Source organism: Triticum urartu, chromosome 3, assembly GCF_003073215.2.
Source record: "Triticum urartu cultivar G1812 chromosome 3, Tu2.1, whole genome shotgun sequence".
NCBI classification, from domain to species: domain Eukaryota; kingdom Viridiplantae; phylum Streptophyta; class Magnoliopsida; order Poales; family Poaceae; genus Triticum; species Triticum urartu.
In genome coordinates this window covers 61,852,874-61,871,133 of record NC_053024.1, presented here as the reverse complement: position 1 = coordinate 61,871,133, position 18,260 = coordinate 61,852,874, and the positions used below count along the sequence as shown (strand labels likewise).

Sequence of the window (18,260 nt, the reverse complement as noted above, 5' to 3'; positions counted from 1 at the left end):
TGGTGATTATGGTGGAGGCGTATAAGAGATCAAGGCCTTCCTCATCATAACCTTAGGGGGCGTGCGAATTTTGCGGTGTTCGGCGCTCCTAGTTCCCCTCTTTCAAAAGGCCGGTATACCAAGCCCCAATTCACTTTGCATTTCGCCCTGGTGGTTTTGTTCAAACTGGACCAAAGGAAGGCACGCTCGATCTTGTTATTATTGTGGAGGGTGCTCGGAGGGACGATGAGGGTGGGTGATGTAGTAAGGTGACACACCCAATGGTGGTGATGTTGCCCCCATCCCAAGGAATGAGCTTGGATGCCACTTTGTCTTTAAGGTACTGAAAGCCAAACCGAGAGGGGAAGCCCTAAGTGTCTCATCGGGAAGGAGGTTCTTGCGGCAGGAAGATTTTGAAGGATTCACCCAAGATTGAGGTAGCCACATCAACTTGGGACGACCAAGCTCTTTTGAAAGTTGATAGCAAGGCTCGTGGCATCGCCGAAACATTATAGGATACCGAAGAGGTTGTTAATATCACGCTTGATGGGTGTCATGAAAATCGCCACACCGTCCACGTATAGGGAGGTTCGAATCAAGGTACCACGACGTCGAATCTTGCGAAGAAGGCCCCCTTCTAGTTTCCAAGTCAAGAAGATGTTGAAGGGGATCTATTGCAATGATGAATAGAAGGGGAGAGAGGGGGCCCACTTGACTAAGGCCCCTACCATGCTTGATTGGAGGGCCGGCCACGCCTTTTAGTAAAGACAATATAGATTTAATAATAGAGACATCTACCACATTATAGATTTGGGTAAGATTTAATTTTATTTGAGTATGGATAGGAGAAGGCAAAAAAGTTCCGATTTAGTTGAGTTTATGGTGAGATTTGATTTGATTTGGATATGGGTAGTGAAAGGCAAGAATTTTTTTGATTTGCTTGAGATTTTGGTAAAGATTTGATTTCATTGAGTTAATGCATGGTGTGGTTTTGAGGAAGTACCAATTTGATTTAGATTATTTCAAGTTACTCTATTTGTATTATTATTTTTTGCACCATCGGGTGAGATTACTAGAAAAATAACAAATAAATCAAATAATGAAGGGGTGTGGGAAGGAAAAAGCAAAATAGGAGGCGGCCGTGATACACCAACTCCCCTTTAATAATAAAGATTTGTCGTCCACAAGTATATGTAGACAATAAAGTATGCGACAGTGAAAAGCAACTTCCCAATGATCTAAATGGAAAAGCACACACAAAGTGGGGACAATCTACCAACAATTTCGAAACAAAAAGTGAAATACAGTAACTCTTTTCAAATCGATCAATCAATCACTCACTCCTAAATTCACTAGCAGTTCTTGTCGGCTGTGACAGGCTTGCACTTGACCTCCTGGAACACGACGGCCGGCGTGCCCGGCGGCGCGAGCTGCAGCACCAGCGGGCATTTGGCCTCGAACTTGCACTTGGTGTAGTGCGCCTGGTACCTGACCTCGCCCGACACCGCCACCTCCACCTTGAACATCCCCGTCGCGCTCTCCGCCTTGAACTCGGCCACCCCGGCGTTGCCGAGCGCGACGTAGCGGCCTTCCTCGCCGGAGACGAGGTGGTACACCTGGGTGTCGCCGGCGGGCTGCGTGGAGCCCTCCTCGGCGAGCCTGATCCGCTCGAAGGGCTGGCCGTCGAAGCTGTAGCGGGCCTCGAGCGGCTTGGTGTTCCTGACGCTCATGGCCCAGTTCTTGTTCCGGACGGTGAGCGTGAGCGAGAGGTTGTAAGCGAACGCGGTGGCCGGGGAGACGGCGAGCGCGAGGCGCGTGAGGGAGGCGTCCCTGACGGTGACCTCGGCGTGGCGGATGAAGCCGTAGGCGGCGAGGGGGACGGCCAAGAGGACGGCCTCGGCGAGGACGGCGAGGCAGGCGGCGCCGCAGAGGATGGCCTCGCGCGCGTCGTAGGAGACGCAGGGGCAGCAGCGGTCGCAGAATGCGTCGTAGCAGCCGCACTCGCTGCAGCACATGGCTCGCTCAGCTTGGTTTCTTGAGCTAGCTGGATCTTGTTGGACCGGGACCGGGAGTGGCAGGAGGAGGAAGAAAGCTAGCTACGTGACGTGCAGGTGGGCTGGCGGCTTTGGATGAGGGCAGGGAAGGGAACCAGATCCCTGACGGACAGCAGCGGCAAAGCAGCCGGGTGCCCGGGCGGGCATAGCAACGAGTGGACGACAATTGTTCGGCCGGCCAACTGGTAAGAGATCACCTGTTTGAAGTTCGGCTCAATTGGACCGCCATACCCCGAACCGTTGAGCTGCTGCACGGCATGTTTAACGCTGCACCTACACGCTTGGGCCGCATCCTCTCTCCATTCCTCTCTCACTCGCTACGGCCTAGGGTTAGAGCAACTCCAACGGGACGATCCATTCGGTCCGCTCATGTCTCTTTGAGTCATTGCGGACAAAAACGTCGGTCCAACGCACCGACCCAAACTTAAAATGTGCCCACTTCGTTTTCGCGGCGAAGCATTTCGGGCCCAAATTTAGCCCCGAAATGCATCGCCGCGGAAACGAAGCGGACGCGCCGCGCGTCCTCTCGGTGTCCGTCGCGGTTCCACATGTCGGCCTCTCAACAACCATCGGCGGTAATATTTAACGCCAAAACCTATCTTGGGCCCGCCTGGCAGTGTGGAAGGGCCGCGTGACCGTCCTTTTTAATGGAAGCGTGTGGCGGCGCCGCCTCATCCACTTCAATCTCCTCGTCCACATCTAGCCACGCTTGCTCCCTCGCTGACGATCAAAGAACCCTAGCCAGCCAGCCACCAACCATGGCTTCTTCGGCGGGAAGGGGAAGGGGAGATTCAGCGCCGGCACGAGCTCTTCCCACGCGCTTCCTCCTCCGCCGGTTAGACGCGGCTCGCCACCATGGGACTGGGAGCTGCTGTACATACCAGTCCACCAGGCGTGGTGGCACTGGCAGTACCGCCGGCCCCTGCAGTATCTGGATGTCAACCTGCCACACGGCTAGCATCTGGACCCGCACCGGATATCCCCATTCCAGCTCAGAAAAATGTGCAGATTCCAAATATGATATTATCTTTCATGTTAACCGTGTCTAAAATTATGTTTGTGATGCATCTTAATTAATACTTTTCTTTATATGGGGTATTTTAAAATGTATGTTTGTTATGCATGTCCTTACAGATTGATTGTTTTCGATGCAGATATCTAATATGTTTGCAACCAAATTAAGTATTGACTTGGATTACAGTTGCAAACACATATATCATCAAGACAGAAATAATGCTCTTATGCACATGCTATCATTGAGTACTAAAGTGTACTTTTCTATTTTCAGTCTAATGCACTATTTGTTGGGTATGATTGAGGAGGAACGCAACAAAAACATGAATTGATACCAGCAGCTAGGTAGATATTTTTGTTGTCTAATAAACTGGACACAACTTCATTACACTTAAAAAACCGTCCCACTTTTATGTTTGTGCACAACACCACTTATCATGTTGTTTCTCAAAGGCACCGTGAAAGATTTCAAGTGATTTGCTGGTGTCGTCGAGTGTGTGTATGAGGGGCGGGTTTTTTCTCCCGTTGCAAGGGGGCGTAGCCATCTTCTTCTCTTCCATCACCGTAGCACCTGCAATCTTGTCCTCATTGTCTTCGTCAAGAACGATGGGTCTTGCACGGCCGCCTGCCGCCGACGCCCTGGCCACCATCTGCACCACGTCGTTGTCGTCCTCCGGCGACACCAATGTCCTAGTGCAGTATGCTGCGACGCGCTGGTCTTGAGGCGCCTTGTACTCCGTGTACTTGGCCATGGATTAATCACGTCAAATAATACGAACACACACGCACACGAAAACTTTCGCCAAAGACGCGTGTCGTGCCTCTCTTTTTATTCTCTTTGTTTATTTTTCTCCTTTTCTCTCCGCGGTACAAACTCACGCAACTGGTTGTGCATAAACACCACCAATAACTTCCATGCTAAAAAACACCAATATAGAAAAACTAAGAGAAAGAGCAAACAATCACACTTCGCTAAGCACCCACACTAATTAAGGTTTATTAATGATCACTAGTAATGGTTAGAGTATCACACTATAGTCATATAGTCATGTGGTGTGGCGTCATGCCATATACCTTTTTTGAGCGCTTTTGGGTCGTGCCATATAACTTTTGGGATGACTTTTGAATCCCATAGAGCTTGCTCAAAGATAATGGGATAATGGCGGAGTGTCAGAGGGACTATACTGGGCCATGACCCGATCTTTCTAGCGTATATGGCCCTATATCTTGCTTTCAGCAAGTCTATAGCTTCTGATTCGTTGAAGGGGTCAGTGAAATGGGCTGGCCCACATGTGCGGGAGGCCACAACCTTTTTTTCTGCTTTAGTTTTTTGATTTATTTTTGTACTTTTGTTTACACTTTAAAATATTCTAAATATATATATTACAAAAAATACTGTAAAAACATTTGAAAAATGTTGCACACGTATTTGGAAATTGTTGAAGAAGCATTTAAAAAATGTTAATCAAGCATTCGAAAAAATGTTGAACGTGTATAGAAAAATTGTTGATTATGTATTAAGAAATAATGAATTTTTGTATCACGTATATAAAATTTTAATCAAGCATTTTAAAAAAATATGTTGAACAAGTATTTGAAAAATGTTAATTAAGCATTTGGGAAATGGTTAAATGTGTATAGAAAAACTGTTGACCATGTATTAAAAAATGATGAAGGAATTTATAACCAAGGATTTGGAAAAATGTTGAAACAAGTGTTTGAAAAATGTTAAATGTGTATAGAAAAAATGTTGATCGTCTATTAAAAAATGTTAATCTTTTTATTTGGCAACTCTTAATGAAGCTTTTAATTTTTTTAAATGTACAAAAAAAGGTGATCATGTATTTAAAATGTTAATCTTGTATTTGAAAATGTTAATCAAGCATTTAATTTTTTTATAGTGTGTATAGGAAAAATGTTGACCATGTATTAAAAAATGTTAATCTTGTATTTGAAAAATGTTAATTGAGCATTTAAAAAGGTTTAAAAATGTGTATGAAAAAGTTGACAATCTATTTAAAAATTGTTAATCATGTGTTTGAAAAATATTAATTGAGCATAAATAGGACGCGTCCCTATTAGTTAACACAAATTGGACTTGGGCGAAGTGGCCAGCGGCGCTTGCGAACTCACTGGAGACCAGGGATTGATCTTGGTTCTCCCCCTTTACTGTGCTCTTTTTTTTACTTTAAGTATGCCCGCGCAAATGGGCTGGTCCAATTATCGTAGAAACCTAAAGCGAGACTTTCTGCCGACTCGCTTAATGCGAAATATAGTCGACACGCTTTATGCAGAGCCTGTCACTTATTATTTTTTTTGCTATATGGCCCGTTTTGTAGCTCTGGTCCAACTGGCTCAGGCTTAGTTATGGTTTACGAAGTGCTAAAAAAAGTTATGGTTCACGCCTTTATAGCTAAATAAAAAAGGTTATATTGCATTAAAAAAAGTTATGGTTCACGCCCCGTCGCTGTCACGGAGGTATTAAATGTGTTTATGTAACGAATCGGTCTTATTCCTGTCTTATAACGGAACTCATACATGCATAGCTCTTTTCTCCTACTTATTTCCTATCAAAAATACATTTGACTACATTCAGAATAAAATATTGAAGCAAATAGGGAAATAAGACCACATGTAGCCTTAGAGTATTGGCCTCATTCTATGTAATAAAAGATAGTCCAATAAATTCTCCTTTCTAGCTCCCACATGGTATATGGTACGAAATGCTAGAGCCTTACTGGCCTTTGTTGCTTACTTCTTCATTTTTCTTTTGTTGCTTACTTCTTATCACAATGCCCCAGACAATAAGGCCACTCTTGGGTTTTGTTGTCTCGATCAAGCTGATGGAGACCTCACCGTCACCTCCCTCATTATGGAACTCACCAAGCTCCACCTCCATCCAACCGTCGGCTTTCTTACGTGGGAAAACAACGTTCTTTTGAGGAGGAACCGCGTTATGATTATATATACTATAAGAACTTGGCACAATGTGTTTCCGAGGTGGAACATCGGCTCCATCATCGTCCTCGACATAGCCTTGCAGGCAAACCTGCCGGATCGACTGGCTCCCAACAACGCCAAATGAGGCTTCTTGAAACGGGAAATCGAAGCTGTAAAATCTGGGTCCTAGCTTGAACACCATGTATGCCACATAGGTTGTGTTTTGAGAGAGGATGTTTCTCTGTATCTTGGCACATATCTCGAGTATGTTAACATGGCCGATTTCAGCTGCTTGTGAGAACCTGTCGAAGACGTACATACGAACATATGCATGTGATTAAATTGTGGTGGTCATGTAATGGTAAAAGGCACAAGAGCCACTAATTAATTAAAATGAAAGTTTTAAATAAAGGACTATGGCAAAAATTTGATTAAAACTGAATTACTACTAAATTTGTTGCGGAAGTACTTCCCTCAGTCCCAAAATAAGTGTCTCAATTTCATACTAACTTTAATACAAAGTTGTACTAAAGTTGAGACGCATATTTTGGATCGGATGGAGCAGTAAACAAAGTTGGGAACTGCTCGAACCTTTTGCCTCTTTTGCTGTAGCCCGGCACTGAACCTACACGTATCAAGGGCGTGTGAGCATCATTAGCTTGGGTGATCTGTAGCGCGCTGGCCGAAAACGTGAAGCACTTGGCGCCGGTGGCCTTGTCCAGCTGCATGCGCTGCAACGTACGTAGGAACACACACACACAAAAAGATATTTAAGGTGACACGCTAGTCGAGCTGAATTAAGAATCGCATTCGAGGAGTAACGCACGCACGTACCACATATTTGCCCGGGAGGAGGGCTGGTTCGTCGGAGAGGCGCCGGAACATCCCCTTCTTGGTCGACGGCGGCTTGCGGGGGAGCTCCCTCTTGGCGAACTGCGGGAGGTCTCGCGGCAGGAGGCGGGACCAGACGGTGTCTGAGTCGGCCGCGGCGTGGAAGGCCCGGGACACGGCGGCAGTGTGGAAGGCGTCCGCCGGCGACGTGAGCGATATCACGTGCATCAGGAGGTCCTCCGGCAGGCGCTCGATCTCGCAGGCGGCCGGCGCGTCCATGGCGTAGTGTGATGTGGAATTGTGAACTCCAGTAGAGAGAGACGTATATATAGAAGGCAGCTGGAGCTTGGAGGCTCGGAACCGTGCATGCTACGTAATGAAATTAGGGGATTCGAAGCTGTGCCAAGAAACCACGCAGACGTGCATGGTACGTAAATCCAGTTTGCTAAGAGGTTGGAAAAGATGACGCAAAGGAGAAAATGGCGTTTGTGCCTATTTGTCGACGCTTCACCTTTTTTGAAGTGTTTTTTTTCTTTTCTTTTGCGGGGTACTTTAGCGAACAAACTACAGCAGCACGGTCAATTTGATAACAAGTTTCGAAAAAAGGTGAAAAAAATGAAGTTTGTGAACTTTTTTTAGAACCAAGAACGTTATTTGAAGATGTAAACAGTTTCTTTGAAAATTATGAAGAAAAAATTCACAAAAAGTGAACATTTTTAAATTGGGAACATTTTGAGGAAAATCCAAATATTAAAATTCCTGGACATTTTTTGAATCTGTGAACTATTTTGGAAAAGCGAAGATTTTTCTTTAAAATTCTAAGCAATCTTTGAAATATGATTATTTTTCGAATCTGTGCACAAAATTTTAAAATCCTGAACATTTTTAAATTTCCAAACATTATTTTTCAAATATGAAGATTTTTTGTAAAGTTATGAACATTTTTCTGAAAGTGGTGATTTTTTTAATAAAATAAAAAAGAGAAAAAAACAGAAAGAATGAAAAATAAAAATGAAACCAGAAAAATCAGTAAAGAAACACAACAGACTAAAGAAAACTGGTTCAGGAACCTTCTAAAAAGTTCCCCAAAACCTGGCAGGAACTTTCTGGGATGGATTTCAAAAACTGGTTCCTGTAGACTCTGTAGTTTATAGTGCGTCTACCAAATGGGACAGCCCAATGCAGTTTGATAGGTCGCTACAATGTGCGGAACAGGGGCAATATTGCCGCAGAATGCGCAGTTGCAAAAGACAACCTGGGAGTTTTTCTTTTCTTTTATAGATTAATTTATTCAAAAATATATATCTCTTCAACCATGCATCTAAATCTCAAACCATTTTTACTATTATATTTCTCACGGCGAAATTTTTGAACTAGATCACATGTTAATAGGTTTCGTGGAAAAAAATCAAGATACCTGGGAAAAAATCAAAAAAATGGCAACCTAAAAAAATACACAAACTCGAAGGAAAAACTAGAGATCAAAAGCATGGCTGTGATTTTTCATTTTTTCCCCTATTTGAGAAGCAAAGCTATGCTTCTCGCGACAGCAAATCTATGTATCCACGAGAAGCAAATCTATGTTTCTCATGGAAGCACAATTTTTTTCTCCGAGTGCTTCTTGGGGAAACAATTTTGTTCTTCTCGTGAAAGCACACATGCTTTTTCCTTTTTGAGATGCACAGCTCGCGAAACAAATATGTGCTTCTCGTGGAAGCATGAATTTATTTTCTTGAGGAGCACATTGGAAGAACAATTTTTTTCTGAAAAGCACAACCGTGCTTCTCGCAGAAGCAAATCTATGTTTTCATAAGACCCAAATTTGTGCTTCTTCTAGAAGCATTTTTTTCTTTTTGAAGGAGCACATCATTGGACAAAAAAAAATCTCTTCAAAACCTAGGGAAATCCAGATAAAAAGCCAAAAAATCCAGAGAAATACCATCTAAATCTTGAAAACACATATGCTAAAATAAAAAACCAAAATGGAGAGGGAGCGCCAACTCGTGACAATGGTTGGGCGCCTCACTTGAGCACGCTCTCTGGGCACAAAAAATGGTCCTTGCGGGAGCCCGACAAGGGGTAATCTACAACCAGGTGGGGTTTATATGCCAATCATCAAGGAGATTTCCACGTGCAAGTATTTTTTTAATAGTTGTAATTATCTTTGAAGGTAGAGCACTGAACATAGATGCACAAAATCTTGCCAAACATTCTCTAGTACTTGATCAGGGTCGCCACCTGTGGCTCATTCACCCCCATGACCCTGCTTGTATCCTATTAATGTCCAGCTAGATGAATAAAGCTTCGCCATTTCTCAAAAAAAAAATTGGCCAAAGGAAATGCCATTGATGCATGTCCATGGCCCACTGGATGCCCAATCAAACCCATTAAGAGGCGCTTGTTGGGCGAGCAAAGGGAGTGTTCACGTGGATCCAAAAGGTTGGGCAAGAGGCTACATGTTGGTTGCCTGGTTGGGCCACCTAGTGCATGGTGATTGGGGAGAAAAAGGAGCAGTAGGTTGCATGTTGATTGGACCAGTTGTTGCATGTTGATTTGAGAGAAAAAAAAAGGAGCACTGGCTGGGACCTTTCATGCATGCACATACTTTGTACGTACAACATTTGTCATGCACATTCAGGCTAATCAGCGGAACAATTAGATTATAATGTGTGCATACAAGCATATATTAAAAACCTTATCTCAAATGCTGGTTGGGCGAGAAAGTTTTTCTTAGATTATTTTTGCAAGATGGAGGTGAGAATTTTTTCCTTTTTCTTTTTGAGAAATTTTTTCTAGCCTTTTTCTTTCCCTTTTTGAAATGGATGTGATGCTCACGTGATGCGAGAAAGTTTTTTACAATTTTGAGATAAATGTGAGATTTTTTCTTTAAGATAGAGAAACGGGCGCACAATTTTCTCTCAAGCGGCCCGCAATGACGGGCCCTAACCACTAGTTCCTATCAAAGTTGTTCCCATCTATATTGCTTCAATACACCCAATGACGAAGCTTCGGTAGGGCCAAGGCACAATAGCCCAAAGAATGGCGACAAAATACACATGATACATAAAGGGGGCCAATGCAGCTAGCGAAAGTGTTCTTTTCAAGAACGGTGGTATGCTTGGATTGCAAATCAACAACTTTATTTTAACAGAGCCATCGTATGTATATGGAGCACAAGTCAAATCAAGTACTTCATGGTACGGTGGGATCAAGACACAATTAATATATAGCCATCTTTATTCCTGATGAAGGTGACATGCTTGCAACTGGGTGAAGGTGGAGAAAAGCTAATCTCCCATGCACGGGAGGTCTGCGCCGTTGCTTTTGCTTGGAGATCTGATGCCATGTATTTATTCTGCTCGCAAGTTAGATATTTCTCTTATCACATGCAAGCACACTCTTCCAGCTATGATCCATCGCATTCCACATTTTTTCATTTTATTTCCAAATTTAAATCTATTTTATCTTTTGAACCAAAAGTACAATTTATAATCCATTTTCATATTTACACAATGCAACATCATGATATGCAACGGAAGATGGAGAGCCATGGTGAAACAATAAGATTTTTTTTGTGAATCACAATGAAACATTATTAAATTTATCACATGGAATTAATAAATTTGTATGGAACAAGTTGGAGGCATGGTGATTTAGTTGTCAAAAAATAATTTCTAAAATATATTCAATATTGGTCTTGTTTTAAAGATCTTGTCAGAGAAAACACAATCGTGCAAACAAAATGTAAATCAAACTTCTTTCAACATGCATTGGGGCATCTCCAAGGTGGACCCGTAAACATCTCGCAACCGTCCGGACCGCAGAAGCCATCCAACACCGACCTGTATCAGTCCGCGGAGCAGTTCAGACGTGATTTCTCCCGCAAACCGGAGACAAAAGTGGGGGAGGTTTGCGGGAGTCCGGACCACTCCCAAGCCCGCTTCTGACCACCTTGGCCTGCCAAAAAACCCTTCCCCCTCCCACGCGCGCGCTCCCGCCCAGCGCCAGCTGCCCGCCTTCATACCGCTGTAGAGCGCGCCGCTCCGTATGGAAGACAGCTCAGGGCGGACGCGACCTCTCACTGCTTCCACCATTGAAGCGGGCGATCGGGCGCCGCCAGCTGCACGCCCGGCTGAACACGCCTCCTCTCCACATTCATACACCCCCATTAACCCCGTGTGGAATCCAAGAAACCTATTCCGACCACACGTTCATTCATGAGCGGGCCAATATTAAACGCAACGCCGACCGAGCTCCTACGGTCCGCCCTCTATTTAAACGAGGGCAGACGTCGGCAAGAACCACACCCCTCCGCCGCTCCCCCAATCTCCTCCACCACCACTCTTTCAATGGCTTCTAAAGAGCATTTCTCCGCATACAAGCTGGCTGGGTGGCCCGCCGTCGGCCGGATACGAGCGAGGCAGGTCGCTGCTCTACCTCTTACGCCTCACCCGACGGAGCAAGTTGCCGCCCCAAGCCGCCACATGGTTCAGAAACTCGCCGCTCCAGGGACACTCGATGATGAGTGGCCAGTTACTCGGCGGCACGGCGGGGGCGCCGGGGGGGGGGCACGATGACACGGGCGTCATTGCTGCCATCGATGATCGCGCCTCCCGTGCTTGCGACCCTGCCATGTGATGTCTACTATGCAACCTTCTTCTTGTAGACGTTGTTGGTGAAGGAAATATGCCCTAGAGGCAATAATAAAGTTATTATTTATTTCCTTATAATCATGATAAATGTTTATTATTCATGCTAGAATTGTATTAACCGGAAACATAATACATGTGTGAATACATAGACAAACAAAGTGTCACTAGTATGCCTCTACTTGACTAGCTCGTTAATCAAAGATGGTTATGTTTCCTAACCATGAGCAATGAGTTGTTATTTGATTAACGAGGTCACATCATTAGTTGAATGATCTGATTGACATGACCCATTCCATTAGCTTAGCACCCGATCGTTTAGTATGTTGCTGTTGCTTTCTTCATGACTTATACATGTTCCTATAACTATGAGATTATGCAACTCCCGTTTACCGGAGGAACACTTTGGGTACTACCAAACGTCACAACGTAACTGGATGATTATAAAGGAGTACTACAGGTGTCTCCAATGGTACATGTTGGGTTGGCGTATTTCGAGATTAGGTTTTGTCACTCCGATTGTCGGAGAGGTATCTCTGGGCCCTCTCGGTAATGCACATCACATAAGCCTTGCAAGCATTACAACTAATATGGTAGTTGTGAGATGATGTATTACGGAACGAGTAAAGAGACTTGCCGGTAACGAGATTGAACTAGGTATTGGATACCGACGATCGAATCTCGGGCAAGTAACATACGATGACAAAGGGAACACGTATGTGTTATGCGGTCTGAACCGATAAAAGATCTTCGTAGAATATGTAGGAGCCAATATGGGCATCCAAGTCCCGCTATTGGTTATTGACCGGAGACGTGTCTCGGTCATGTCTACATCGGTTCTCGAACCGTAGGGTCCGCACGCTTAACGTTACGATGACAGTTATTATGAGTTTATGCATTTTGATGTACCGAAGGTTGTTCGGAGTCCCGGATGTGATCACGGACATGACGAGGAGTCTCGAAATGGTCGAGACATAAAGATTGATATATTGGAAGCCTATGTTTGGACATCGGAAGTGTTCCGGGTGAAATCGGGATTTTACCGGAGTACCGGGAGGTTACCGGAACCCCCCGGGAATCATATGGGCCTTAGTGGGCCTTAGTGGAAAGGTGAAAGGGCTGCCCATAAGGGCTGCGCGCCTCCCCCCTCCCCTAGTCCTATTAGGACTAGGAGAGGTGGCCGGCCACCCCTCTCCCTCTTTCCCCCTTGGGAATCCTAGTTGGAATAGGATTGGGGGGGGGAGTCCTACTCCCGGTAGGAGTAGGACTCCTCCTGCGCCCTCCTCCTGGCCGGCGCACCTCTCCCCCTTGGCTCCTTTATATACGGAGGCAGGGGGCACCTCTAGACACACAAGTTGATCATTGAGATCGTTCCTTAGCCGTGTGCGGTGCCCCCTGCCACCATATTCCACCTCGATCATATCGTTGTAGTGCTTAGGCGAAGCCCTGCGTCGGTAGAACATCAAGATCGTCACCACGCCGTCGTGCTGACGGAACTCTTCCTTCGGGATTAATATTAGACCTAAATAATTGTTATTTGGTGCTAGCGTTGAGCATGAACATTATATCTGGATCTTGTTTAATGCGAGACGGTTATTCATTTAAATCAGAGAATAATGGTTGTTCTATTTATATGAGTAATATCTTTTATGGTCATGCACCCTTGAAGAGTGGTCTATTCTTATTGAATCTCGATAGTAGTAATACACATATTCATAAGTTGAAGCCAAAAGATGCAGAGTTGATAATGATGGTGCAACTTATTTGTGGCACTGCTGTTTAGGTCATATCGGTGTAAAACGCATGAAGAAACTCCATACTGATGGACTTTTGGAACCACTTGATTATGAATCGCTTGGTACTTGCGAACCGTGTCTCATGGGCAAGATGACTAAAACACCGTTCTCCGGTACTATGGAGAGAGCAACAGATTTGTTGGAAATCATACATACAGATGTATGTGGTCCGATGAATATTGAGGCTCGTGGCGGATATCGTTATTTTCTCACCTTCACAGATGATTTAAGCAGATATGGTTATATCTACTTAATGAAACATAAGTCTGAAACATTTGAAAAGTTCAAAGAATTTCAGAGTGAAGTGGAAAATCATCGTAACAAGAAAATAAAGTTTCTATGATCTGATCGTGGAGGAGAATATTTGAGTTACGAGTTTGGTGTACATTTGAAAAATTGTGGAATAGTTTCGCAACTCACGCCACCCGGAACACCACAGCGTAATGGTGTGTCCGAACGTCGTAATCGTACTTTACTAGATATGGTGCGATCTATGATGTCTCTTACTGATTTGCCGCTATCATTTTGGGGATACGCTCTAGAGACGGCCGCATTCACGTTAAACAGGGCACCATCAAAATCCGTTGAGACGACGCCTTATGAACTATGGTTTGGCAAGAAACCAAAGTTGTCGTTTCTGAAAGTTTGGGGCTGCAATGCTTATGTGAAAATTTGGGGATCGTCATCGAGCTGTACATGTGCTAAGAACTCGGAGGTGCCGGAGTAACGGTGCTTGGATCGGTCGGATCGGGAAGAAGACGTATGACTACTTCCTCTACGTTGTGTCAACGCTTCCGTTGCGATCTACAAGGGTATGTAGATCTGACTCTCCCCCTCGTTGCTATGCATCACCATGATCTTGCGTGTGCGTAGGAATTTTTTTGAAATTACTACGTTCCCCAACAGTTGGGCCTCCAAGTGCAGAGGTTTGTAGGACAATAGCAAATTTCCCTCAAGTGGATGACCTAAGGTTTATCAATCCGTGGAAGGCGTAGGATGAAGATGGTCTCTCTCAAGCAACCCTGCAACCAAATAACAAAGAGTCTTTTGTGTCCCCAACACACCCAATACAATGGTAAATTGTATAGGTGCACTAGTTCGGCGAAGAGATGGTGATACAAGTGCAATATGGATGGTAGATATAGGTTTTTGTAATCTGAAAATATTAAAAAAGCAAGGTAGCAAGCGATAAAAGTGAGCGTAAATGGTATTGCAATGCTAGGAAACAAGGCTTAGGGTTCATACTTTCACTAGTGCAAATTCTTTCAACAATAATAACATAATTGGATCATATAACTATCCCTCAACATGCAACAAAGAGTCACTCGAAAGACACTAATAGCGGAGAACAAATGAAGAGATTATGGTAGGGTACGAAACCACCTCAAAGTTATTCTTTTCAATCAATCCATTGGGCTATTCCTGTAAGTGTCACAAACATCCCTAGAGTTCGTACTAGAATAACACCTTAAGACACAAATCAACCAAAACCCTAATGTCACCTAGATACTCCAATGTCACCTCAAGTATCCGTGGGTATGATTATACGATATGCATCACACAATCTCAGATTCATCTATTCAATCCAACACAATGTACTTCAAAGAGTGCCCCAAAGTTTCTACCAGAGAATCAAGACGAAAATGTGTGCCAACCCCTATGCATAGGTTCATGGGCGGAACCCGCAAGTTGATCACCAAAACATACATCAAGTGAATCACGTGATATCCCATTGTCACCACAGATACGCACAGCAAGACATACATCAAGTGTTCTCAAGTCATTAAAGACTCAATCCGATAAGATTACTTCAAAGGGAAAACTCAATCCATTACAAGAGAGTAGAGGGGGAGAAGAAACATAAGATCCAACTATAATAGCAAAGCTCGCGATACATCAAGATCGTGCCAAATCAAGAACACGAGAGAGAGAGAGAGATCAAACACATAGCTACTGGTACATACCCTCAGCCCCAAGGGTGAACTACTCCCTCCTCGTCATGGAGAGCGCCGCGATGATGGAGATGGCCACCGGTGAGGGTTTCCCCCTCCGGCAGGGTGCCGGAACAGGGTCCCGATTGGTTTTTTATGGCTACAGAGGCTTGCGGCGGCGGAATTCCAGATCTATTCTGTTCTCTGGAAGTTTTAAGGTATATGGAGTTATATAGGCGGAAAAAGTATGTCGGTGGACCTCCGGGCTGTCCACGAGGCAGGGGGCGCGCCCCCCACCCTCGTGGGCAGCCCGGGACTCCCCTGGTGCAACTCCGGTACTCCGTGGGCTTCTTCTGGTCCAAAAATAAGTTCCGTGGAGTTTCAGGTCAATTGGACTTCGTTTGATATTCCTTTTCTTTGAAACACTGAAATAGGCAAAAAAACAGCAGTTCTGGGCTGGGCCTCCGGTTAATAGTTTAGTCCCAAAAATAATATAAAAGTGGATAATAAAGCCCAATATTGTCCAAAACAATAGATAATATAGCATGGAGCAATCAAAAATTATAGATACGTTGGAGACATATCACCATGCAGGCAGGGGCAGAAGCAGGGTGCACGGAGAGCGACAAGTCGGTGGTTGGTGTCTCCACGTCCACCACCATCACCGAGGAGAAGTGAAACACGGAAGTCTGCCACCGCTTGGGTCCTACAAAGGCCACCACCTAGGAGACACCGGCGTACACAGCCGGTGTCTTGCCCGGTTCTTCTCTTTGCAGGACCTCCGTCGATCCCACATGGGTTTGACGGAAGCGAAGGCGCCGCCTTCCCCTCCTGCTGAAGCGTCAGCCGGGGGTTCCACTTCGATGAGTGGCGGGGAAGCGAGCCGTCCTTTGCACTGAAGCATATACCTCCGGGGCTCCCGGCAGTCCGGTGATTGGGCTGCCGGACATGAGGAAGACAAAAGGGATTTGTGGGCGGCAATTTAGTTTAGGTATTATTATACCTTCAGAGCCGGACTAGCACCGTTGATGTAAATGTACTGAAATCCATCATGTTTATATGAAAATGCGTCATGTTTGTATGAAATTCGGTCGAGTTCGCATGAAATCCGCACTTGTTTGCAGAATTTCGTCTAGTTGGTTTGAGTTGTTGTGAAAATGTAGGTGGCTATCATTGGATGGCTGCCTCCTGCATTTGTGTCCGCAGACTGGTCCCCCTGTCCGCAAACGGATGCGAGAGGATTTTTGCGGGTTGCCGTTAGAGATGCCCTTAGCCATCCATTTATTTGAATGAAACTTAGCCAGTAGAGAATTACATGTGAATGTATGTTAAGTGAGAGAGAAAACACTATAACAGCGGTCCCACACAGCTATAAAAATGTGATGGATGCATGACACTTAAAATAACTATAAGTACAGTAATTGATTATGAATATCGCAATCGTCCTATATCCACAATATAGGAACTTTACGTGTGGTGCATCGTGGTCTTCCTATATGTAATTTGTTCATCATAAAAATTGCAAAGTTATGCATTAGTTGTTGAAAGCTCTATTTTCTTTGTACAAGTAGTCGTTGAATTTGGAAGTAGCTTTGTAAGTGTTGCTTACATGACAAACTGTCAAAGTCCAAGCAACTATATCATCAACGAGAAAAAAGAAGGAAAGTCAAAGGAATGACCAAGACGAGAAGAAACACAACCAAAATTGTAGTCTACATGACTTCTTTCTAAGTCTCACATAATTTGAATTTCTTGACATTCCATGTTACTGCAACGGATCCTATAAAATATTTCACCTTTTCTATGATCATCTCTATTTTAGGTAGAGCGGAAGGGCCACTCATTATATTAGCTATAACTAGCCTAGCCCTAGCCAATAGTGGTCAAACCACCATACTCATGACATGTTCTTGATATTGATTGAGTTGGAAGGAACGACAGCCGCTTTGTTCATGCAAGATTAGCACGTAGAAGATGGGAATTGAGGAGGTTATTTGGATATTTGTTGCCAGGCGACGTGCAATCATGAATTATTCAAGCTCAGTCTCAAGCTTTTTTTATGTTTGACCGTATTTATACTATAATAGACCAACAAACATTAGTAACATTAGATTCATGATAAAATATATTTCTGTTATTTGGTTTCACAAGCATTGACTTATTTTTGCACAAACTCGATCAAACTTTAAGATAATTTGATCCTTCAACAAAGTTGGAAGTACGCGCAAGTATTACATATGCATGCGTACCCTGGTCTGTGTGTAGGCATGCATGTAAGACCATGACGGGCCAACTGCCCCACACAACATGCATATTGTGCATGCAAATGTATATATATCAGGAAATATCAGACCTATCTCAAAAACAAGGAACCAATATCAGGACGTGGAGCGGCATACTCCATATTTTTATGGAGAAGTGAAAGACAAAAGAAAAAGCAACCTATATAACATCGCAAAACTGGAACTGAAGAAGCACGACGACCTTAATAAAACTGGCAAAACTGAGTTCAACACACGATGTATATATTTCCCGATCCATCGATCGATCTACTAGTCTCTCACGGCACCAACAAAGCTAGCAAGGCGGCCCTCGACTCAAGTCCAATCACAAATAATAATTCATATAATAACTCAGTCCGCTCAGGGCGCCGCACCAGAACACGAAGCACGAGAGACCTTTAGCCGACTCCACCCCTTTCGACAAATCTGCATACTTCCCCTCCAACCTCTCCCCTGTCCTGCATCACCCAATTCAGCGCCCAATTAGTAATCATATACACAATATCAGCATCAATATATCATATTATATATCAATGAATTCTCAGTGCAATGTAGTATTTGTTTGTAAGTACTGTAGTAGTTAGTTAGATAACAATACTTCTTTACGGAGTCCACGATTTCGCCAGCCATCTTTGCCTCTAATCTGGCTTCTGCCACCCCAGCCTCCAGCCGCTTCACATCCCTGCATCATCAAAATCCAAAAATCAAATATATCATTCGCATTCCACAAATTGAAGAGAGGAAGATAATTTCATGGAGGTCGATCGGCAAATTAAAGTGCTGT

General features: G+C 44.2%; 2 protein-coding genes across 2 annotated transcripts; both read right to left on the bottom strand.

Moving 5' to 3' along the window:
• Window positions 1–1,124: 1,124 nt before the first annotated feature.
• LOC125547962 lies at window positions 1,125–2,186 on the bottom strand. Its single transcript, XM_048711684.1, has one exon. The coding sequence runs from the start codon at window positions 1,992–1,994 to the stop codon at window positions 1,332–1,334; it is 663 nt and encodes a 220-aa protein (XP_048567641.1). The 5' UTR covers window positions 1,995–2,186; the 3' UTR covers window positions 1,125–1,331.
• A 3,400-nt stretch (window positions 2,187–5,586) lies between these two features.
• On the bottom strand, window positions 5,587–7,103 carry LOC125547961 (F-box protein PP2-B11-like). Its single transcript, XM_048711683.1, has 3 exons — window positions 6,822–7,103; window positions 6,579–6,718; window positions 5,587–6,289 (listed from the first exon to the last, which is right to left on the bottom strand). Exons 1-3 carry the CDS (start codon window positions 7,095–7,097, stop codon window positions 5,782–5,784), a joined length of 924 nt encoding a protein of 307 aa, XP_048567640.1. The 5' UTR covers window positions 7,098–7,103; the 3' UTR covers window positions 5,587–5,781.
• Window positions 7,104–18,260: the final 11,157 nt, after the last annotated feature.